The sequence below is a fragment of the Oncorhynchus mykiss genome, chromosome 25, assembly GCF_013265735.2.
Source record: "Oncorhynchus mykiss isolate Arlee chromosome 25, USDA_OmykA_1.1, whole genome shotgun sequence".
Lineage (NCBI taxonomy): Eukaryota > Metazoa > Chordata > Actinopteri > Salmoniformes > Salmonidae > Oncorhynchus > Oncorhynchus mykiss.
This window is the reverse complement of record NC_048589.1, coordinates 18463784-18489366: the sequence shown is the minus strand read 5'-3', so window position 1 is coordinate 18489366 and position 25583 is coordinate 18463784. Positions and strand designations below refer to the sequence as shown.

General features: G+C 45.0%; 1 protein-coding gene across 2 annotated transcripts in view; it reads left to right on the top strand.

Annotated features, from left to right (window-relative positions):
* Nucleotides 1–25583, top strand: part of LOC110505502 (formin) — a 122382-nt gene that overhangs the window by 24184 nt on the left and 72615 nt on the right. The window contains exons 1-6 of one of the 2 annotated variants that reach the window (XM_036962243.1): nucleotides 2335–4913; nucleotides 5287–5407; nucleotides 7366–7427; nucleotides 9039–9712; nucleotides 15263–15404; nucleotides 24502–24589. In XM_036962243.1, the coding sequence (XP_036818138.1) occupies nucleotides 2979–4913; nucleotides 5287–5407; nucleotides 7366–7427; nucleotides 9039–9712; nucleotides 15263–15404; nucleotides 24502–24589 (3022 nt within the window). In that variant the 5' untranslated portion in view covers nucleotides 2335–2978. Of the gene's footprint in view, nucleotides 1–2334; nucleotides 4914–5286; nucleotides 5408–7365; nucleotides 7428–9038; nucleotides 9713–15262; nucleotides 15405–24501; nucleotides 24590–25583 lie in introns of those variants that run through there. The other variant, XM_036962244.1, reaches the window with a different exon arrangement.

Here is a 25583-nt window from a genome sequence, read left to right as displayed (position 1 = left end):
CTGATATCTCAAAGTGCTGACAGAAACCCAGCCTAAAACCCCAAACAGCAAGCAATGCAGGTGTAGAAGCACGGTAAGGGTTCTACATGGAAGCCAAAATAGTTCTACCTGTACACAAAAGGGTTCTACCTGGAAACAAAAAGGGTTCATTAATGAGTTATCCTATGGGGGCAGCCCTAGATAGCACATGCTTTCTAAGGGTGTAGTGCCCAGTTGTCAAGTCACTGTAAACCATATTAGAGCGGATTGATTGTGTCATGCACAGTATTTAGCTCCCTTTCTCTTAGTGAGTAGAACTAAGAAGCTCAACTATGTGTTTGCTACAGGCCAGGGCACCTGACTTGTGTGGGTCTGCCAAACACGCTAACGCACATATAAAACCTACTGTTGGTACAGTGTGTCTCAAGGTATTTTCACTCTGTACTGAAACCAAATATATGGATTCTTCAGAGCTTGCCAAACATCTCTACAGCTGAGCGAGAGATCCCACAAACAAAGTCTACATATTTAATCTACCCAAACACCAGCTGTTTGTCACAGGCAGGGTAGTATTGTCACGTTTCAATGTTTTACCTAGGATGGTACATCTACTGTTAACATGGTGACCCAGTATCTAGTCATCAAATTAAACTAGATTGATTTACCACCACCTCTCACCTGCCAGCACATCTATTATTTTGGGTAAAGTGTCAAGAGAAGGTCATATAAATTATAACAACTAAACAATTACTGTGCCTGTCTGTCAAGATTCCATCATGCTGTTTGACTAAGCTAAGCAACAGTAGATTGTTTTGTGTGGTTGTCAGACAGAGTAGCATAGCTGTGTTATCAACAGCCACTCCTCGATCTCTGTTGCAGCCATCATATCATAACAAAAGTAATCCCTGTTGTGTTTTTCCTCTAGTGGTAGACTGTCTCAGCATAAAGATACCGACAATCTGTGGTGTGGCCTAAGCTGTCATTGTAGTCATGGACTCCATTGGGGTGACTTGTTTTTCAAGTCATTGTGATCAGTGTGGGATTTGTGGGGACCCTCCTCTAACTGTCTGTCATTGTGACTCAGCTCCTCTCAGCCCACAGTACAGCGTAAATCCAGCTGAGACCTGGCTATGCGGTTAGCTGATGTATTTACACTGAGTAAATTAAAAGCCAATGCTATTACATAATGGGCCAGGGCTCAGGGCGCCTCGCTCCAGGCTTGACTGAGAGCCTCTGACTGACAATCTGTGGATTTATTTTAATTCCAGTTAGAGACATTATGTTTAAATACAATAGTATTTTCTAATACATTATACATATGATTATTTAATATCTAATAGATTATTAATGATTACAGGTATGTATTATTAATGTCAAACATTTTGTCGTTGAACTCAAACCTCATGTCTGGTTTGGTATGGGGCTCTAAATCACCTTGACAACAATTTGTCATTCTTAATCTGTGTCTGGAGGAATGCAGTAGGAGTGAACTTTGGCTGCTAAGGCCAAATATGGCCTTACTAGGGCTTTGAGTTCCGTCTGAAATCTCAATGAACAAGTAGCCCTAATTTCACTAAGTACTTTTCAGGCCTATGTGCTCTGTTTTGAGCTAAAATCTGTCAAGTGCACATTGTGTTCATATAAAGGGGGCATGGTGCTTGAAAGATTTTTGAACCCATCGTATTTGAAGCAGCAGGCTTTGTAGACTACAGACAGAGTACAATGTTACTTGTCTGTGTAAACTTACTATAAACTCACTGTACTAGAAAACGAATGTGTGTATATGTATGTGTTCAGTTTATGATTTAGTGTGAAGACAACCTTAATATTTTCTAATGACATTCACACTCTGAGATGAGGGAATCAAAACCTATTTTCCTCTCAGAAAACTGTAGCAGTGTTAGCCCCTTGGCGTTAGCGGGGCTACTGACGACACAAGATTGCAGTGCTGGAGTGCTGGTCAGGGCTGAGCAGCAGCAGCAGCAGTTCCAGACTGACTAATCACCACAGCTGAAGCTCTGTGCATTAATAGTATAGAGAGCACTGTCAGCTGTAACACTGGGCTGGACCGCCTCCACCGTCCACCTAACCAACCAGGAGATTAGCTAGCTAACTAGCTAGCAGCCCCACTCTGTTTAAAATACACTAAGAAAGGATAGTGCTAAGCAACAGAGAGCTCCAGCTACCTGTCACTGACATTTTGCGGAAGTAAGATGGACTAATCAGACACCTGTTCTGCTTGCCGCCACAGATCCCTCCAAGGCAGGGCAGGGGAGGGAGGGGGGAGGCGGAGCCAGACCGGGTAGACCAGTGAGGCACATTTTCAAGGCACATTTTCAACCATTTCCAACCTGGTGGCTTTTCTCAGGAACACAGAGCTCTCCTGTACGCATACAGACACAGGGAAAGAGGGGAAAGAACCACGCCAGGAGGGCAACTCAGACAGTTGCTCTGAATCAGGTCTCTCTACCTACACATAGAGGGGAAATGGAACCTTCCAGACCACCCTGAAATAACTTTTAAAACGGGTTCTAATGTTTTCCTGAGAAACTAAAAATGAGTTGCTCCTGGATTCCCAGGGAGATTATTCCAGGACATGCTTCCTGCCTCTGAACAGTTTGACTTGACCGGGAAAGTCATTGGAATTTCACTCGGCTTTACATCACTGGAAGTGACATTTAACGTACAGTGGAGTCAAGGCTGTTTGTGATTGGAGATAGTGATCTATATGCAACACAGCAGGGTCTTGTTGCCATACAGGATTACAGGAGAGCAGGGGTTATACCTGGAGCCCTCCTGGAGAGGTTAAGAAGAGCTAGGGGATTTGTCCTCACAAAGGCCTTTTGTTCACTGAAACCAGTAGAAGTGGAACACAAATTGGCAGGTCGAGGTTCCTCTTGGTGTAGAGATGAGCCTTTTTTGACACCCTGAATGGACACATTGTGCTCGGGTAGCCTCTACCTGCTGGCTAGGAGTTCACTGGTCTAAGTACATGCTACATGACAGTTAAGGGGTCTGTGAAAATGGACAGTGTAAGTAATAGCTCTAACGGTCAGGGGAAGCAGCAATCCAGTTCGTTCCGCAGTAAAATCTCCACTATGTTTACACGTGGGGACAAGCCTGAGCCTCAGAGGCTGGCGGGAGAGACTGCGGTGCTGACGGCTTTCAGGACCCTGTCTGATGAAGATAACTATCTCACAGGGGTTCATGATCAAAGTGCTCTGGATGTTATCAGTGACGACAGACTTCAAGTGGGGGGAGATGTGAGGGGTAGGCGTGAGGTTCTTCATAATGGAGAGGCCACCTTCCTTGATACGGAGGACAGGATGGAATCATGGGAGAATGAGTCCAGTAAGAAGAGTAGCTCGGTGACCTCTCCTCCTAACCCAGGCCAAGTGTCTGTGTCCATGGCCGACCCAGATCTGGTCCAGGTCACTAGGGTGGAGATCTGCAGCGACACAGTAATGGAAATTGAGGAGGGGATCAGCAGCCTCAGCCAATCAGACAAGCATGACACCCCTGGAATGTCCCTCCCACCTGACGATGACCAGTGGACAGTGAACGATAATAACATTGGTCAGCTGCCACCCGCTGGCCCAGTGAGAGGTGCCATTGATACAGACTTAGAGCTGCCTGTGTTCAAGCCAGAAAGTCTTGTGGAAAGATCCCTCAAAGACACCTCTGTTCTGTTCTCTGGAAGGATTATGGGCAGATCTGACAGTGGGACAGATCTTGGTCTCTTCTCCTCTGTCTCCAAACCACAAGTGCCTGGAGACGGCTGCAGCACGTACCTATCCACTGATCCCAGGCCTGTGGAGGTGGGTGTGGATGCAGCAGCCATGGGTGCAGAGGGGTCCAGCCATCATCACCACAAAGTAGCCAAAGGCTTCAGCATCAGCCAGGAGGTATTGGGCCTTACTGACGTGTGTGCTGGAAACCCTGCAGTGGCTTCACCTCTTAACCTGTCTTTGACCTCAGAACCCCAGACATCGGAGGCAGCAGCAGACAACACTGCCTTTCCGTCAGGACAGCCAGCGGACCAAGATACTGGACAGAGGAAGGAAATATTGTCGGAAAACACTGGAACTGAGGAGCATAGAGAGCATGCTCCCTGCTTCGACTCCCCTTCCGCCCTCTCTGATTCCAGGCCACCTGAAGCAGCAGAGCCATCTTCCCCCTGCCTGGAGGAGCAGCCTGACACGCATGTCCCTGGAAAGTCCCCAGTTGACAGCCAGCCAAGTGCCATTCCTGTCTCTGTCTCGCCCAGGGACCAAGGCGACATGCCTGCCACTAGGAGGCCCGATACAGACCCGGCCTCCACCACATTGTCTCCCGCCAGGGGCATAGCCTCCTGCCAGGCCCCCTCCTTCGGAATTCCTACCCTGTTCAGCATGCTGCGGGTTCTGAAGAAGGGGGCTGTGGGGGAGGAGAGGGAGACCGTGTCTGAGATCAAACAGAGAGACACTGACCTGGCCCTGCTGAGCCTGAAGAAGAGCATCAACAAAATCAAGAACCTCCCTGAGCAGATCACCTCCAGTAGCAGCACCCCCAAGAAACGTCCCGAGCCCAAACCTGTGTCTGAGACCAAGAGTAATCTCTTAGGGCAGATCAGCCAGCTACTCAACCTAGACGGGACCAAGGCCGAGGACAAGCCAGACCCAGACAGGGACCCGGAGAGGAGGGAGGAGGGAGTGACAGACAAGGGTCCAGAGCACATCCCCATCACCCCACCAGCAGACAGCAGGAAAGCTTCACACACAACACTTGACACCTTCAAGAGGTCCAAACCTGCTAAAAAGGATACAGAAGAGCCTGTGGATTTAGAGGCTGTCAAGGAAAATAACAGAAGTGAAAAGGAGCTGCTGAAATCCATCTGTGAGAGAACCTCCAAGTCTCCTAGCAGCAGTGAGCAAAAAGGTCCAGCAGAGTCTAACGTATGTACTGTTTGTGTCTAACTCAACGCTGTATTCCGTATGTTTGTTGTATTTTAGAGATCGCTATTCATCTTCTTTTTTTTCTCAGATCACCAAGGTTTTGACATTTATGAATGTAAAACGATGTTGTGTTTTCTTGGGAATATGCAATGCAGACAGGACTAAACCAATATGTTTGTAACTTTAAAGTGATATTATCTCATAGGGTATTAACTTTGGGGATAGTCTTGATTTGAGATGGTCTCAAGTCTTATCACGTGTTGACTTCTCAGTCAGATTGGGCACCGACTGCACTGTAAGCCTTGGAGAGTGTGTACAGTTTCTATGTATGTTCTGTGTTAACTGAGGTATCATCTGCTGTCTTTCCTCCCAGTCTGAGGTCACCTCCCCTGCAGACAGTGAGGACCGGACCCCCGGGCGGCTCCAAGCCATCTGGCCCCCGCCCAAGCCCAAGGATGAGGAGGAGAAGGTGGGGCTCAGGTACACCGAGGCAGGTAAGGACCTGTGCCATCCTGGAGCTTTCCACTTACTCTACACCTCTTCTGCAATATCATACAATCTCTTGTTGAGAAACACCTATATGCTGTTATCTGCCTTAGCTACGTTTCACAAGATAAGATAATCTACTGATCATGAGTGCCTCCACCCTGTTTTATCCAGGGCAGGTGCTCTCCTTACTTAACCTGACTGGTGAATCTAATTGAGAGGTGATACAAACAAGTAGGGCAGCCCTGCTGGTGTCTGTACAGCCAGCTAAGCCCAGTTACAGGGTGTAAGAAAACCCTTTAAATCCTTTTAAAGCAGGAACTCACTGTAACCTTTCCTCCACGGTAATGCTGCTTGCTGTATGTTGAGATGACTGCTAGCATCACAGGATATAGTGGAGCTTAAGCTGGGGCTGGGGAGCCTGCCACTCTCTCAGCCTGGCTATGCTTTCTCTGTCTCTCCCTCTCTCCCTCTCTCTCTCTCTCTCTCTCTCTCTCTCTCTCTCTCTCTCTCTCACACTGTCTCTCTCTCTCACACTCTCTCTCTGTCTCTCTCTCTGTCTCTCTCTCTCTCGCTGAAGAAGAATACTCACACAAATAGGGTAAAGGCACACATGACTCTAAACAGGCTGATCCAACTACGTTACAGGGAGATGCTCATTTCTCTTAATGTCTTAGATGCAGAGACATTGTGCAGCCTAGAACCTGCTGTACTGTAGCAGAGACATTATGTGGCAGGTATATCAGGCCATCTCACTGCTCATGGAGTTTGGAAGGCTGAGCAAAGGTCCAAGCTGATAGGTAGCTAGGTAAAAACAACAAAGAGCATGTTTATGTGTGTGTGCACATCCATTTACTGTAGACACACACCCATGCTGTTCCACACAGCACACACACCATTTACCATGAGCCGTAAGCCTACCATTGACTCTTGTGCTTTTACTCTATCAGAATACTAGCCTTGAAACTGCATAATTATTGGTTTGTTCTCACAAATTGCTTGAATACTTTAACCACCATACATTATACTGTAATATCCCCTTTACAGCAGATTGTTTAGTTCTAATAGCTTTACCGCTGAGGTATCTAACTTGTTCATACTTTCAGAAGCTATTTATATGGTTCACTGCAGAATTAGCTGACAAAAACATATTTTTATGTGGTTGTCGAATGTCGAAGATATTCTTATTCTCACATACTCTGGCCATATATATACGTGATATTACTGTAGTTTACTGTGAGATGATGAGGCAAAGTAAATAAAGCAGTCTTTGAAAATGCAGTATCCTTTACAGTAACAGGAAGGACATTGAAAACAGATTGGTTTAGTTTCCTAAATAAGCTCTTTTAATGGCATGCAGTGCATTCAGAAAGTATTCAGACCCCTTGACTTTTTCCACATTTTGTTAAGTTACAGCCTTATTCTAAAATATATTAAATAGTTTTTTCCCATCAACAATCTACACACGATACCCCATAATGACAAAGCAAAAATAGGTTTGTAGAATTATTTTCAAATCTATTAAAACTAAAAAACTGAAATATCACATTTACGTAAGTATTCAGACCCTTTACTCAGTACTTTGTTGAAGCACCTTTGGCAGTGATTACAGCCTTGAGTCTTCTTGGGTATGACGCTACAAGCTTGGTACACCTGTATTTGGGGTCTTTCTCCCATTCTTCTCTGCAGATCCTGTCAAGCTCTGTCAGGTTGGATGGGGAGCGTCACTACACAGCTATTGTCAGGTCTCTCCAGAGATGTTCAATTGGGTTCAAATCCGGGCTCTGGCTGTTCCACTCAAGGACATTCAGAGACTTGTCCCGAAGCCACTCCTGCGTTGTCTTGGCTGTGTGCTTAGTGTCATTGTCCTATTGGAAGGTTAACCTTTGCTTCAGTCTGAGGTCCTGAGCGCTCACATTGTCATGTGTTCTAGCTATAGTAAGTGGATTTCTTTTTTCCCTTCCAGAGCACCAGGCTGCCCTCTTGCAGCTGAAGAGAGAATGCAAAGAGGAGTTGGAGAAATTACATGTAAGTTATCCTCTTTGTTTTAAACAGTTCACTACATATCATTCTTACTGATTTCAGTGCTGGGGTTTGTTTCAACCAAATGCAGTTGCCTCACCATGTCCTACTGTCCGCATGTAATAACAAAGTAACTAATACTTAATGAACCCAGGACACTGCAATTTTCTTCAGTGACACTAGATGTCACCAATCAGCCTCAGAAGCGAAGCCAACTATTGTCTTTAGTGACTGGACTTTCCAGGCTTGATGTCTGAGAATGTCTCAATGGCCCAAAGTGTGGTTACACACCTCTCTTCACCACCATAGGAAATGGACAGCCTTGCATTTCTATCTAAATATATTATTGGCTTTAAATGGGTCTGGTGTCTCCTTTGACTCCTTCAAATGGTCATTTCAACCAAAGCATCTCATGAATTGGCTCACACTTTTGTGGCATAACACTGTTGTCAGGCACAAGGTTTTATATTGACAGCACAACAATGATATAAATGTGTTTGAATGATAGTCCTCAAATACAGTAGGACTCATCCTGTCTTAAATGTGACATCCCAGTCACATTTGATATGAGGTCATCATTGAGAGAGGAAGCTGGGATGTCATGATGTGTTCCAGATGTGAAGCTCCTGGCAGTTCCTCATATGACATAAGATCACAGTTTACAACATGGATGCACCCAGAGATCTCATTTACTGACCTGTCTCTTTCCAACGGGAAATGTCTCCATTATTTCTTGTAAGATCTAGTTTATAGTTCTCTAAACTCAGCAGATTCCGCTCTGTTGCTGAAGCACCATAATGCATTGTTTGTTCAACTGAGCCACCAGTGCCAAGGTGATGCAATTGAAAGCAGTATTTGAAATAGTTTCTCACAGGTCTCAGAGGAGTGGTCACATTTATTTGTTATGTTTCCTCTGTGTTCCAAGAACAGCCTGAGATGAGTAAGAGGATCATAGAGCAGACTGTTAACCAAATTTATGGAACAATTTCTCTGAACAACAACCTTACCTGAGCAAATTGTCTCTGGAAAGTGTGTCTGAAAATGACTATTATTAAAGCAGTGCTGATTCAGCAGTTATAGATGACTTCCTCTGCGTGTAGAGGTCTTCCTCTGCGTGTAGAGGTCTTCCTCTGCGTGTTATCCTGCCATCTATCTCTAATCCCTTGCATCAAGCCATCGTATTGACACTCATAAACATGTAGTTAAACCATGAGAAAGGATAGGAACGTGCCTAATTCATTTTCCTTGCTGACCCCCATGCTAACAAGAAACATGTGTCGGATACATTGCAAAATGGTTTCCTTTTCACTTTTCCTCAGGTTTGGCTGGATTATGTTGATGTTTGAAACTTCCAATAAACATCCAGCTTATTAGCTCTTCATTATGTTGTCAGTTTTTGTACTTTTCTGTTGGGGATGAAAGATTGGAATGAAAATGAGTGGGCATGATGTTATAAATCACTTAATTTAATTAAATGAAGGAAACGATGGCCATTTTCCCTCACATGCTCTCATTGAGTCACCCAGGGGTCTTTGTGGAGCCCAACATTATGTGATTCTGTTTCATATGGCTGAGTGGGATGTTTCTGATTTATCTCTGTGCTCCTGCTCCACACAGACGGACTTTGAACTCCAAATCTTCCAGGTGCGTGGGGAGCATGCTGTGTCAGTGTCCCGGCTGGAGGGAGTCATCAGCAAGATGCATACAGACCGTTACCAGGCCTTTAGCCAGGGTCTTGAGAGGGACAAGCTCCGCGAGACCTGTGTGTCCACTGAGGACGACATGCCCCCCAAAACTTTCCGTAACGTCTGCATCCAGACAGACAGGGAGACCTTCCTCAGGACCCCCGAGGGTGAGGCCAGCCGGTCTGGTCTCAGCCCCAGCCAGAACGTGCCTAAGAAACTCAACCTGGACTCCATCAACCTGAGTCTGCATGGAGGACTGCCTGGCCCACCTCCTCCTCCTCTTCCTCCTCCTCCCCCTCCTCCTCCACTCCCTGGCCAAGTAGGACTGCTTCCACCTCCTCCTCCCCCGTTACCTGGCAACATGGGGCCACCGCCTCCACCCCCCCTCCCAGGTTTTGGTCCCCCACCTCCCCCTCCCCTTGGGTTACCTGGAGCTGGCCCTCCTCCTCCCCCTCCTCCTGGGTGCGGCCCACCTCCTCCTCCTGGGGGAGGATTTGGGTTTGGGTTCGGCCAGGCAGCAGAGAAGGCCCCAAGGAAGCCTGCGTTGGAACCGGCCACTCCCATGAAGCCTCTATACTGGACCAGGATACAGATCCAGGACAATAAGTACCTACTTCTTCTATAGCCCATTCACAAGATTTATTATCACTTCTGTCTACCTCTCCTCACTATGGCACTTCCATCAGGTACACAGACACTCTAATACAGTAAAACATCAGGCTGGATTGACCGCCCCTACACTAGTACCCTGGATGAGGACAGGAGCCCAAGTGAGATGTTTCATCACATTTCCAGTGGCTGTGGTTTGTACTGCTGGATGCCAGGCTCCCAGCTTTATGGCCTTGTATTTCAATGGCTGGATTGGTAGAGGAAGTTGACTTGTGGTTCACACTCTCTGGTCCTGGCTAATGGGGGAGGTTTGAGTGGGCCACAGCGGTTACATGCCTGCTATAAAGTTTACAGTTGAACAGCATTAAACAGAACTATTAACTGTAACACGTTTCTGGATAGACATTATGAGGGTAAATACAGTACACTTTCGAAAAGGCCAGGTCAATGAACAAATGTCAAAATACACACAATTTCACTGTATATACAGAGCAGGCTTCATGAGGAAGCTGTAATAGGGAAGACATAGTTAACTGTGCTTTACAGGGATTACATGTCAATACATGCATGGTCCAGTCAATTATACATACTGTCTGCTGTGGAAGGCTTTGTAGATGTAGATGACTTTACGTAGATGTATTTTTCCCAACATTTTTCAACATTGATTCACTGCAGTTTGCTGGAGTCAGTCAGAGCCCATTACGTGGAGTTATTTGAATTGGTCCCTGTGAAGGCAGTATGAAATTAAAGGGAAGATTTTTGGGAGTATCATTATGTTCTTGGATAAAGCCTCTTGGCTGTCCCAGACAGATACTTTCACCACCGCTGTGGGTAGCCAATAGCAAATTGGGCCCAAATGGACACACTCGACTCTAATTGAGTCTCTGTCTATGTGTTTGATTGCTGTGGTATTTCAGCTATGACCAGCTGGCCAACATTTTTAAATCAATCGTATTTGTCACATGCGCCGAATACAACAGGTGAAAGTATTACAGTGAAATACTTACTTACAAGTCCTTAACCAACAATGCAGTTTTAAGAAAAATACCCACCCCTAAAAAATAAATAAAAGTAACAAATAATTAAAGAGCAGCAGTAAATAACAATAGCAAGGCTAAATACAGGGGGTTCCGGTACAGAGTCAATGTGCGGGGGCACCGGTTAGTTGAGGTAATATGTACATGTAGGTAGAGTTATTAAAGTGACTATGCATAGTGTAGATAATAACAGAAAGTAGCAGCAGCGTGAAAGGAGGGGGGGGGGACAATGCAAATAGTCTGGATAGCCATTTGATTAGATGTTCAGGAGTCTTATGGCTTGTGGGTAGAAGGTGTTTAGAAGCCTCTTGGACCTAGACTTGGCACTCCGGTACCGCTTGCCGTGCGGTAGCAGTGAGAATAGTCCAGGGTGGCTGGAGTCTTTAACAATTGACACCGCCTGGTATAGAGGTCCTGGATGGCAGGAAGCTTGGCCCCGGTGATGTACTGGGCCGTACGCACTATCCTCTGTAGTGCTTTGCGGTCAGAGGCCGAGCAGTTGCCATACTAGGCAGTGATGCAACCCGTCGGGATGCTCTCGATGATGCAGCTGTAGAACCTCTTGAGGATCAGAGGACCCATTTTTTATCTGTTTGTTGAGTTTCCTTCGTCTCCACCGTGGTAAAAATGTCTCCTTTCTGAACGAGTCAGTCCCGGCCGGCCAAACCCTGACCTCATGACTTGACAGTAGAGAGAAACTCATGAACACAAACACAGATAAGACATATCCAGGTTGTATCTCATCCGGCCGTGATTGGGAGTCCAATAGGGCGGCGCACAATTGGCCCAGCGTCGTCCGGGTTTGGCCGGGGTAGGCTGGGGTAGGCCATCATTGCAAATAATATTTTTTTCTTATCTGACTTAAATAAAGGTTAAATAATATATATATATTTTTAATATCTACAGTCCATACAGTATGGATACAGTACATCTACAGAGGCAGTAGGCCTATTACATTTTACAAAGGGATCCCTTATAGAAAGTTGCTAAATCATGCAACATTACACATTACTATCAGTAGATAAACTCTAATTGAAAAGTTAACATGACCTGTGTTATACGTACAGTAAGTCTGCCTCACATAGGTGGGTCCTGATGAACCTCTCTCAGTGAACCTGTTGCCTGTGAGGCTGTCTGACCTTGCCTATATACAGACTGAGTTATGGTGGACTTCATCTTCCCCTCCCTGTGTTATCAGAGACGGCCGGATCACTTATCAAACAGAGGCTGAGGCTGCCACACTGTCTAACCCAGGGGATAATTCTCTTCTATTTAAAAGAGGAATGGAAAGTAAAGGTGGCAGAGCAAGGCTGAACTCTGGGAGGCTTCTGTACAAAGAGAGACATCATCAGACTCCTTCTCTGTTTGCTTTCAGCGTTACCCAGCAACAGAGGAAACAGAATACGTCCTGTCTTCCTTGTAGTTTATTTGAAATGCTCCTTTAGTGCTGGAACCTCACATCTCAAACCCAGTGACACTTGAATCATACGATTTTCAGAAGCCTCAGTCATAAATGTGACTTTTTATTAAAAAGCGGAAATTGAAGTCGGTTTTCTTTGCATTCTGCAAATTCTCACTCCAGCAAACTTCTGCCCTGAATCAAAATATGGAAGTAAACACTGCACAGCCCAAGTAAACATCAAATAAACAGCTTCACACATTGTTTATCTCTGGCACAGGACAATTTTTACTGAGAAGTCCACTAGCTATTCCACTTTTCCCAAGAAGTAAAATCAAATCAAATCAAATTGTATTAGTCACATGCAACCTTACAGTGAACTGCTTACTTACGAGGCTCGAACCAACAATGCAGTTTAAAAAAATACGGATGAGAATAAGAAATATAAGTATCAAGTAATTAAAGAGCAGCAGTAAAATAAAATACTATATACAGGGGGGTACCGGTACAGAGTCAATGTGCATGGGCACCGGTGAGTTTTTAGGTTAATATGTACATGTAGGTAGAGTTATTAAAATGACTATGCATAGATGATAACAACAGAGAGAAGCAGCGGTGTAAAAGGAGGGGGGCATTGCAAATAGTCTGGGTAGCCATTTGATTAGATGTTCAGGAGTCTTATGGCTTGGGGGTAGAAGCCTCTTGTACCTAGATTCGGTACCACTTGCCCTGCGGTAGCAGAGAGAACAGTCTCTGACTAGGGTGGCTGGAGTCTTTTGTGCCTTCCTCTGACACCACCTGGTATAGAGGTCCTGGATGGCAGGAAGCTGGGCCCTAGTGATGTACTGTGCCATTCGCACTACCCACTGTAGTGCCTTGCGGTCGGAGGCAGAGCAGTTGCCATACCAGGCAGTGATGCAGTTGTAGAACCTTTTGAGGATCAGAGGACCCATGGCAAATCTTTTCAGTCTCCTGAGGGGGAATATGTTTTGTTGTGGCCTCTTCACGACTGTCATGGTGTGCTTGGACCTTGTTAGTTTGTTGGTGATGTGGACACCGAAGAACTTGAAGCTCTCAAACTGCTCCACTGCAGCCCCGTTGATGAGAATGGGGGCGTGCTCGTTCCTTTGTCTTGATCACGTTGAGGGAGAGTTTGTTGTCCTGGCACCACACGGCCAGGTCTCTGACCTCCTTCCTATAGGCTGTCTCGTCGTTGTCGGTGATCAGGCCTACCACTGTTGTGTCATCGGCAAACGTAATGATGGTGTTGGAGTCGTGCCTGGCTGTGCAGTCATGAGCGAACAGGGAGCACCCCTGAGGGGCCACTGTGTTGAGGATCAGTGTGGCGGATGTGTTGTTACCTACCCTTACCACCTGGGGGCTGCCCGTCAGAAAGTCCAGGATCCAGTTGCAGAGGGAGGTGTTTAGTCCTATGGTCCTTAGCTTAGTGATGAGCTTTGAGGGCACTATGGTGTTGAATGCTGAGCTGTAGTCAATGAATAGCATTCTCACATAGATGTTCCTTTTGTCCAGGTGGGAAAGGGCAGTGTGGAGTGCAATAGAGACTGCATCATCTGTGGATCTGTTGGGGCAATAGGCAAATTGGAGTGGGTCTAGGGTTTCTGGGATAATGGTGTTGATGTGAGACCAGCCTTTCAAAGCTCTTCATGGCTACAGACGTGAGTGCTATGGGTTGGTAGTCATTTAGGCAGGTTACCTTAGTGTTCTTGGGCACAGGCACTATGGTGGTCCGCTTAAAACATGTTGATATTACAGACTCGGACAGGGAGAGGTTGAAAATGTCAGTGAAGACACTTGCCAGTTGGTCAGCGCATGCTCGCAGTTCACGTCCTGGTAATCCGTCTGGCCCTGCGGCCTTGTGAATGTTGACCTGTTTAAAGGTCTTACTCACATCGGCTGCGAAGAGCGTGATCACACATTCTTCTGGAACAGCTGGTGCTCTCATGCATGTTTCAATGTTATTTGCCTCGAAGCGAGCATAGAAGTAGTTTAGCTCATTTGGTAGGCTTGTGTCACTGGGCAGCTCTCAGCTGTGCTTCCCTTTGTAGGCTGTAATGGTTTGCAACCATGCCACATCCGACAAGCATCAGACCCGGTGTAGTACGATTCGATCTTAGTCCTGTATTGACGCTTTTCCTGTTTGATGGTTCGTCGGAGGGCATAGCGGGATTTCTTATTAGCTTCCAGGTTAGAGTCCCGCTCCTTGAAATCGGCAGCTCTAGCCTTTAGCTCAGTGTGGATGTTGCCTGTAATCCATGGCTACTTCTCTCTAAGTAGATAGTGTGGTCTACATTTTATGATGAGATACTCTACCTCAGGCGAGCAATAGCTCAAGACTTCCTTAGATATTGTGTATCAGCTGTTATTTACAAAAATACATAGTCCGCCGCCCCTTGTCTTACCAGACGACGCTGTTCTATCCTGCCGCTACAGCGTATAACCAGCCAGATGTATGTTGGTAGTGTCGTTGTTCAGCCACGACTCTGTGAAGCATAAGATATTACCGTTTTGAATGTCCCGTAGGTAATTTAATCTTCCACATAGGTCATTGATTTTATTATCCAAAGATTGCATGTTTGCTAGCAGAATGGAAGGAAGTGGTGGTTTATTCAATCCCCAATGAATTCTCAGAAGGCACTCCGCCCTCTGGCCCCTTTTCTCCGCCTCCTTATCATGCAAATCACGGGGATCTGGGCCTGTTCCTGAGAAAGCAGTAAATAATTTGCGTCGGGCTCGTCACACAAAAATTATTCTGCCAGTCCGTGGTGATAAATCGCAGTCCTGATGTTCAGAAGTTCTTTTCGGTCATAAGAGACGGGAGTGGCAACATTATGTACAAAATAAGTCTTAAAAAAAGTTACAAACAACGCAAGTAAACAAACAAAATAACACAATCGGTTGGGGGCACGTAAAATGTCAGTCTTCCTTTCCGGCGCCAAGTCACCCCCGTAACAGTCCCCATAACAGTCTCCTGACATCACAGTAACATTGTTATTGAAAAGGGTTTTATGTTGAACTGTGGTGCTCCTAAACGTATGGAAGTGTATCTCTCCCCCAGCCCCAGACTAACAGTCTGTCTCTTGTTTCCAGTAATAATACACTGTGGGGTTCACTGGAGGAGCCAGATATCGTAGACACCAAGGAGTTTGAGGACCTGTTCTCCAAGGCCACTCTGCAGCCGAAGAAGAAGCCCCTTTCAGACAGCTATGAGAAGAAGGCCAAGACTAAGAAGGTTGGTTGAAATCTCATCCATTCTTTTCTCTCCCCCGTGCTACTGTTATTATATTGCCTTGGCTCGTGCTGTTTTTCCTCTCTTGGGAGGAGAATCTCAAGTGTCTTGGGTTTGGAAGGTGATGAGGGCTACTAGACTTTCCATGCAGGGACCCATACACTGTAGCTTTAAAGCTGTCACCAGAAACGATGACACACTCCATTTGAAATGGCACGTCGTATTTCTCAGACCTGTCATTTCCATTACACAAGGGCCCTAGTGGTACATTTGAATTAAGATTTCCTTTACTATAGTTTCGTCGTCAGTATTAGGAGTTATTGAGATTCGGTAGTCAGGAAGAAAATATTGACGTAATGCATTTTGTGAGGACGTTATTAATATGTTACTCCAGTAAGAGTATCTGCTGAATGAATACAATGGTGTCAGCAGATTATACCTTATTCTCCAACCCTAGACCACTTACCTCTGGAACATTCCATTAGGAGCTCTGCTGAGTTAGCCCAAGTAGAGCCACATAAACAAGTATCCTAGCATTACATGGAGTCTAATCTAGGAACAACACAAAGTTTTCCAGGAGTAAATCGATCCCCTCTCTTTTCTCGTCTTCCTCCTGACTGTCCAATTCATGGTGATTGGTGTAGGAAGCTCTTGTGCGACATCAAACTAGGCTATCAGGTGGCAGTGAGTTCACTTTTCCTCTCCTCTCCCTGGCCCTATGTATAGAATCACAGCTGGGTAGGATCCACCTTTAGCTTCTGCTTACACTTCACAATCAGCTGCAGACTAACCTGTCCTACTCCTTGATTTGGAATATTCTTTTGATTGTCCTTTTGACTAAGTTTAATAGTCATTTTCTTACGAAACCTGGTAATAGTTATTGGTTGAGAGAAATCATGAAAAAAAATTGGTCCTGTTCAGACTGGATGTCGATTTTTGGTACGGACCAAATCTAAAACAATCATAGACATCTACAGTGGGGCAAAAAAGTATTTAGTCAGCCACCAAAGACTGAATCTGCAATAGGTAAGCAGTTTGGTTTGAAGAAATCAACTGTGGGAGCAATTATTAGGAAATGGAAGACATACAAGACCACTGATCATCTCCCTCCATCTGGGGCTCCACGCAAGATCTCACCCCGTGGGGACAAAATTATCACAAGAACGGTGAGCAAAAATCCCAGAACCACATGGGGGGACCTAGTGAATGACCTGCAGAGAGCTGGGACCAAAGTAACAAAGCCTACCATCAGTAACACACTACGCCGCCAGGGACTCAAATCCTGCAGTGCCAGACGTATCCCCCTGCTTAAGCCAGTACATGTCCAGGCCCGTCTGAAGTTTGCTAGAGAGCATTTGGATGATCCAGAAGAAGATTGGGAGAATGTCATATGGTCAGATGAAACCAAAATATAACTTTTTGGTAAAAACTCAACTCGTCGTGTTTGGAGGACAAAGAAGGCTGAGTTGCATCCAAAGAACACCATACCTACTGTGAAGCATGGGGGTGGAAACATCATGCTTTGGGGCTGTTTTTCTGCAAAGGGACCAGGACGACTGATCCGTGTAAAGGAAAGAATGAATGGGGCCATGTATCGTGAGATTTTGAGTGAAAACCTCCTTCCATCAGCAAGGGCATTGAAGATGAAACGTGGCTGGGTCTTTCAGCATGAAAATGATCCCAAACACACCGCCCGGGCAACAAAGGAGTGGCTCCGTAAGAAGCATTTCAAGGTCCTGGAGTGGCCTAGCCAGTCTCCAGATCTCAACCCCATAGAAAATCTTAGGAGGGATTTGAAAGTCTGTGTTGCCCAGCAACATCCCCAAAACATCACTGCTCTAGAAGAGATCTGCATGGAGGAATGGGCCAAAATACCAGCAACAGTGTGTGAAAACCTTGTGAAGACTTACAGAAAACGTTTGACCTCTGTCATTGCCAACAAAGGGTATATAACAAAGTATTGAGATAAACTTTCGTTATTGACCAAATACTATTATTTTCCACCATAATTTGCAAATAAATTCATTAAAAATCCTACAATGTGATTTTCTTGATTTTTTTTCTCATTTTGTCTGTCATAGTTGAAGGGTACCTATGATGAAAATTACAGGCCTCTCTCATCTTTTTAAGTGGGAGAACTTGCACAATTGGTGGCTGACTAAATACTTTTTTGCCCCACTGTAAGTTTCACACATTTGGACAGCACAGTAAAGTACAATACAGCACAGTAGAGCACAGCAGAATACAGATTATTACAGTACAGTACACAGTACACTAAATAAAAGCAGTGTAGATGTCACGCCCTGACCATAGAGAGCCTTTTTATTCTCTATTTTTGTTAGGTCGGGTTGTGACTAGGGTGGGTAATCTAGGTTGTTTTATTTCTATGTTGGCCTGGTATGGTTCCCAAATAGAGGCAGCTGTTTATCGTTGTCTCTGATTGGGGATCACATTTAGGCAGCCATTTCCCCACTGTGTTTTGTGGGATCTTGTTTTTGTGTTGTTGCCTGTGAGCACTCCAGAATGTGACATTTTGTTTGTTCTTTAATGTTTTTGTGCGTTTCATTGAATAAACATGTGGAACCCATATCGCGCTGCGCTTTGGTCCGAGTATGCTTTACGACGATCGTGACAGTAGAGGTCAGTACAATACTATATAGTAGAGCACAGTACAGCACAGTAGAGCACAGTACAGCACATTAGAGCACAGTACAGTGGAGCACAGTACAGCACAGTACAGTACAGTATAATACAATAGAGTACAGTTAAGAAAAGTAAACAATAGTGTACCAGTGCTGTAGTAGGACTTTCATGAATTGTGACTCGACCTGGACTTTACCATTGGTGACTCGGACTCACCTTCTCGTGACTTGTATTTGCACTTGGACTGGATAGGCTACTATGATAAGCAGAATATTTGCAGCACTGGGTGTGCAGAGCAGCGAGGGTTCTGTTCTCTAGCAGTGGGAAGGACGTGCCACACCTGGCACACACAGTGATTGTGGGCAGGCAGGCTCCACTCTGGCTCCGCCTCCAGTCATAAGCTACGCATCGCGCAAGTGACTATCTTTCTTCTTCTTACCAGTCACCAGCCTACTATTTAGATTTGCCTGGTTAAGAAACATAAACTACTTACGAAATTGAAAACAATACTAGTATTGACTTTAATAGTAAAACAGTCTAGCTATTTGTCTCTCTCTCCCCTTGAGCATAGAAAAGTGGGCTGTGGTCTACTGAGTGGCATCACTACAGATCCGGGTTCGATCCCGGGCTGTGTCGCAGCCGGCCGTGAACGGGAGACCCACGAGGCCCAGCGTTGCCTGGGTTAGGGGAGGGTTTGGCTGGCTAGGATGTCCTTGTCCCATCACACTCCAGTGTAATGTTAAATGTCTTGTTTAATGTCTTGTTGGAGGTCGTAGAGGGCTTCTTTCTATCCATCCATGTCTGGTTCCTTGTTACCGGTAGCTCTAGGCTTTTACCCCATAGCTGATATTGCTTGTAATCCATAGTTTTTGGTTCAGATACGTTCTTATAGTCATTGTGGGGACGACATTACCTATGCAATTATTGATGAAGCCCATGACTGTTGTGGTATGAATCCCAGGACATATCCCAGTCTGTACTAGCAAAACAGTCTTATAGTCTTGCGTCTGCTTCATCCGACCACTTCTGTATTGAGTGCATCACTGGTACTTCCTGTTTGATCTTTTGTTGGTTAGATTTGCCGAATGGAGGACGAGGGAGGGCCTTGTATGTGTTTCTGTGGGTAGAATAAAAGTGGTCTAGAGTTTTAGCGCCCCTAGTGGCGCAGGAGACGTGTTGGTAGAAGTGAGGTAGGATGGTTTAACGTCTCCCCGCGTTAAAGTAACCGCCCACCAGAAACGCTGCCTCTGGGTGAGCCGGTTCTTGTTTGTTTATGGCCCCATACAGTTCGCTGAGTGCCAGATTGGTGTTGGCTTGAGAACTTTCTTGGTAGATAAAGGGTCTGCAGCTTACCATGAGGTATTCTATATCAGGTGAGCAAAAGCTCGAGATTTCCTTCACACTTGATGCAGAAAAACAGTTGTTATTTATGAAGAAAAAAAAATATTTTCGACTTCCACCCTAATCTACTGAACTGCACTGTACTGTACTTTACTCTACTGAATTAAACTCTACTGAATTAAACTTTACTGTCCTGTACCGTACCTTACTGTAGCTCTACTGTGTTCTGATGTACTAATCTGTGCTGTACTGTCCTGTGATGTTCAAACTTGTGAAACAGATTTGGTTCAAATTTGAACTTGTTTAGGGGCGGGGCTCTTGAAATGCTTGTTTTCACATTTACATTTTGGTCATTCAGCAGACGCTCTTATCCAACGTGACTTACAGTCAGTGCATTCAACTAAGGTAGATAAACAACAACATGTCACAGTCACAGCAACAACAACAAAAATCTGTAACTGTTACTGAAATGTTATTGTAGTTGAAGTGGTCTGTTGGTTTATTCTGTGGGTTGGACTACTTTGAACATCATCGCTGACAAGTTTTAAAGCTTTTGAAAAAGCTTACAAATGTGCATGTGACAGTGGGAGCAATAATGCATTCTGTTGCAGTCTTCAGTTGGCTCCTCTTTCCTATCTTAGGAGACTTGAAAAAGTATTATTGTGATATATTGCTTACTTCATTGATCATGTAAATATGCAGTTGAAATTTGGCCATAGAATCAATGACTGAAAAACATGTCTTTTCAACATCTGTAAATGACGTATTTTCAACGTCTGGAAAATACATATTTTTTACATCCTGAAAAGATGTATTTTCACCTTTCATTCAGCATGTGAAATGCACCTGATTTCAACATTCGAAAAGTACATATTTTTGACGTCCGGAAAATAAGTATTTTCGCCTTTCAATCAGCACCTAAAATGCACCTGACATCAACATCTGGAAAAGACATCCAAAAGATGCTTACTGGGAAAGCAGCTGAGTCAGATATCAACGTGAGCTAGGAGGCTGATTTAGGGGCCAGCCCTGCAGGCAGGGTCAGGGAGACAGGAGACAGTTGGCTGAGCTTGATCAAATATTGGGCCAGTTGATGGGTTCAGAGTGACCAGACTGGATGGAGAGCACTAGAGATGGACACACACACTCACCCACACTGAGATCTCTAGAGTGGACTGGAGCCTTGACAGATTGATCAGAATGTGTATGGATTGGGAAGGGGACAGTCTGGTACAATGGCTGATTTTATCTGCTTGGACGCCACACTTAGGGCCATGGGGGCAGTGGGAGCGCTGACACACATGGCTGGGGAAGTGCAGAGTTGCAGCATTGGACTTGACTACAGCATGGGCCCTGAGAATTGGCCTGAGCTGTGCAGACCCAATGGCACGTAACCCATTAGAAAGGGGGATACTTCTCCTTCGTGAAAACTACATAAACTAACATTTGATTTTGTCATTCTTATTTGAGATGGTAGATACAATATGTGGTATAGATATCTATTGTGATTTGAGCCATGGGTTACAATACTCAGCCCAGAGAGAGCAGCCTGGGTTACAAAACTCAGCCCAGAGAGAGCAGCCTGGGTTCAGCTATGATTACCAACTGTGGAAAAGGTTGGCTACAGCCCCTTGGCAGTCCAACACTTTTAGAAAGGTCAGCTAAACAAAAGTAACTTGTTTACTTCTTCATATTTTATCCCTAAAAGTTTATACTACCAACGTTCAAACTCTCTGAATCATCATTTGCTGATAGGTTCCCAGAACAACGGGCTCTGACTGGACAAAGGAGGAGGGAGGAAACTGGGATAGAGAGGAAAGTGGAGAGGACAGTGGAGATGGGGATGGAGAGGGAGGAGGAGAGGGGGGCTGGAGAGAGGAGGATGGAGGGAAAGAGGAGAGGGGAAAGGAGAGGGGGATGGAAAGGGAGGAGGATGGAGGGAAAGAGGAGAGGGGAAAGGAGAGGGGGATGGAAAGGAGAAGAGCAGACTGTCATCTAGCTAGCTAACAGACAGAGCCAGACTGGGCCTGCGGAGACACAGGGTCAATGAAGAGCTCTGTTTTGCCTTACTCTGCAATATCTGCCCCAGAGGTAATCTGACAAGCCAATAGTCCTGTCCTGGCCTCACCACCACACCGATATGACACAACACAGAGACAAGTCAGTTAATCTCTGCCCAGTAGTTATCTCTATCAATTTATGAAGAGCAGCTACACTGCACACATTATGGTTTTCAGTGCACTAAGCATGTTGGCTGTAGGGCACAATGGTGTATGTGATGACAGTACAGCTATACATGCCTATCGCACTTGTTACTTGTCTAGAAAGTGCTGCCAGATCAGCTAACGCCTGTGATCCCAGTCAGAGGGAAATTACTGGAATGTGTGTGTGCATTATGGAGATCAGTCACTTTACTCACCTCCCTTGTTAAGGACAGCTCCACACACAGGACCATCAGTGTTGGAGAAAAGGGGCTGGTGGAATGAGTACGTACAGGGCTAAACATGTGTATGTGACCAATAAAATTTGATTTGATTATCATGTGTCCAATACAAATGAAAGCTGCTGTTTAATCTGGATGCCTTTCCTTTCGCGCCACTGATTATCATATCAAAGCAGCAGAGATGACATGCAGGGGAATAAGCTCCCTTTCAGCCTCCACACTCCACGGCCGTCCAGGCTACTCTACACCAGACTGGGGGTAATTGTAGGCATGTGGCTCCACTCGGTTCCACACTGAGGAGAGGAGAGGACACCTGTGGGGGCGTTTAAAGTGGAGAGGAGAGGCTGCGCGTGTCGCTGCATTTTGGGTGTGATGATATGAGCTGCAGGAGCGATGTGGAGTGCTACAGAGATGAGATGAGGAAACCCAGCGAGCCACAGCGTGGGGGCTGTTTAGATTACACCCCGACAGGATTTACTGTGCCAGGACCGGCAGGCTGTCCCCCTCACCATACCCCCCCCCACCCCCACACACCCCCGCCCGCCGCCCCACGTGTACACCAGTAATACGGCCTGCGTAAACATTACACAGCAATTCCCACCACCCACACGAATCAAGCTCCTATCCAGTTTGTACACCATGGATTGCTGTAAAACAAACAGTGGCTTTAATTTGTTCAGACCCTACGTCTTTAGAGATGACTTATGGTCGTTCACACTGAGGTTTATTAAAAGCATATTTTGAGTGTTGAGTGTGACGTGGGAGAGTGGGTGTAAGATTAACACATGGAGAGTGCAGAATGTTGTGTGGAGATGTTGAGCGTTCATTGGAGGTGGTAATTTATGAGCTCTCTTGATCCATTTGTTATTGTAACGTATCTCCAGGGTGGGTGAACTCAGACATGGTTGGTTCGCAGTCACCCGTATAGCTGCCTGCCCCCTCAGCCATGGCTGTATAAACTATCAGCTCTCTGCTGAACCTGGTGCCCTCTCCCCAACACCAGCCACCTGCAACTTCTCAAACCACTGTCTTCCTTTTGTTATTTCAATCTTCATTTCAATGTCAAACCAATGTCTCCAGTCTATTTCAAGTGGGGTTTTTTTGGTCTGCTGGAAGGACTTCACCTTGGCTTGGATTGGTGGGTAGTTCTCCCAGTGTCCACTGGAGGTAGCTGTTATCTTTTGATACATACTTGTCATGGATTGCGAACAGAGAACTCTTAGCATCAGCAGGTTCCTTCCTTGCGTGTCTGAGAGTAAGCATCCAGGCTTGTTCCTCCAGATCAGTTGTCTTTTCTCATTAAGTTAACTGGTCGGGCTAATTGGTGCTTCTGGAGCCACAGCGAGTGGCCAGGGTTCCTGGAAGGCTTTTAGTGTGGCCCAACCAGTGCAGTTCATTAAAGGTGTTGGAAAAGCCTCTCACTCTGCCTGCTCCCCTCTCATGTCCCTGTACAGGAGATCCCCAGTGTGATATTAGTAATGGACGTGGAAGCAGCATGCACTCTTACCTTCTGTAACGCAATACTCACTTCTAAGGCTTCTGCTCCTTGGTTCCCACTGGATGGCCCAGTAGCTGAGATGCAGTAATAACGGCCAGTGTTACCTAATGAAGAAGGCTGAGACATTAAGTTTTAGAGCTGGGCTTTACCTTGCCAAAACTGTTTCTAGCTTTATGGGTAATTCAGTCATAAGTAATTGTGACCATGTGTAGGCACAAATAAAAATCCTGTGAATTTATAGTTTGTTATAAAAAAAACCTTGCCTGCTCTTCCACACTGAAAATATGTCCTTTTATGGTTCACTTTTTTACTTTCCTGTGACTTAATATTTTTGACTATATCATAGGGCTGTCACAATACCAGTATTGTGATGTTTGTTTTTATGGTAAAAGTGAAAACAAGAAGCAGACCAAACTCTGTGGTCCTTTAAAAACCTGATTTATGAAAAAGAATGTGTTATACAGCTAGGAAATGTGACTCTGGATGACAACATAAAGAAAAAGAAATCAATATCAATATCAATAACAATCATAAAGAAATCAAATCCGCTTTGTGTTTTGCTTCTTTGCCACGATACAAATGAGTATCGTGATACTGATATTGTCCCGGGCCCTACTATATAATTAATGCACTTTTACAGGGGAACTTCTCTGTACTCTGTGCTCTGTACTGTTAGGGATGCCATTTGATAAGGCATGCTGAAACCTGTGGATTTCTATCCTTACTCAATCCCTGCCTGTTATCATGGACCGTGAAGGATTATGACATTGTGTAGATGAGTCTGGCTTTAGGGTCAATCCAGACACTCCACAGAGATGTTAGTATGTTGTATGTTACTCTTCTTTAGAGCACTTCTTCTGTCCCCACCCAGAGTCAATCTATCTTCAAGTGGTCTGGCTCTGGGAAGTGACTAAGTGATACTTTCCTTTGGCCTCTCTGGGAAAAAGACAGTGGATGACTTACAGTGTGTACAGCATATCATATTATAATAAATCTTAATTGCATTTTTTTAAATGAACTGTTGGTCTGGATCTTTTCAACTGTATAAACGGTGCCACTTGAATCAAATGGATATGGTGATCAAATAAAGGATATATAATGCCAATATTATTATCGCTCTCCGATATAATCACTGTGATTAAGTTATGACGTTTACCGGTATGTCTCTCCTGCAGATTATCAAGCTGCTGGATGGGAAACGTTCCCAAGCAGTGGGCATCCTCATCTCAAGTCTGCACCTGGAAATGAAGGACATTCAGCAAGGTGAGAGCAAACATTTAATGGTCTGTGTTAAAACCAAGCTGTTTGGCAGCTTTTTTTACAGGAGGATATTGTACTATTTCTGAAAACCATTCATTTCCTGTCTGTTAAACAAGGCTGTTCTTTTTTCGATTAAACAGTAATAAACATCAGTTGCAATCCTATTTTCACTAGATTAGAAAAGACACTTGATAAATTGCAGATGCAAGTGGTTATTTTTAGTGAAGACATGTTGAAGCCTGGCGCAAATTGTTTCCTGCCTCTTGACAGGTCCTAATGTGTGACTAGTTCAACTTTTATAGATGAATTTGTGTTTCATGTGGAACATGGAAGATTTCCAAGTTTTCCAAACTAGTGCATAATGTTGTGAGTGAACAGCATTGGAATGACATTAGACATTTTTGCTGAGAATTCTGTTTCACCAGCTTCAATCCTTCCTACACTGGTAAAAATCACATCAATATTTTCCCTTTTGAGCTAAAGAGGAGTGGAGTATTTAGTTGTGTATGTGTATTGGACTATATGTGTTTATATATGTGAATGGTGCGGGGAAAATCTGACACAGCGGTTAGGCGTGCATAAATTGGATCCGTTGGCGACAGCCAGGGTAGAGGGCTGCATTTTCGCGGGATGACGGCAGGACCTGCGGTCTGACAGAGATCATTGTACAATCAGCATTTTTCATCCTGCGGTTGGGAGCGGTCGGTCAGACAGACAATTTTGGGATTCAAATATTTTTGTTGTCTTTCAGATTACAGTGCCTTGCGGAAGTATTCGGCCCCCTTGAACTTTGCGACCTTTTGCCACATTTCAGGCTTCAAACATAAAGATATAAAACTGTATTTTTTTGTGAAGAATCAACAACAAGTGGGACACAATCATGAAGTGGAACGACATTTATTGGATATTTCAAACTTTTTTAACAAATCAAAAACTGAAAAATTGGGCGTGCAAAATTATTCAGCCCCCTTAAGTTAATACTTTGTAGCGCCACCTT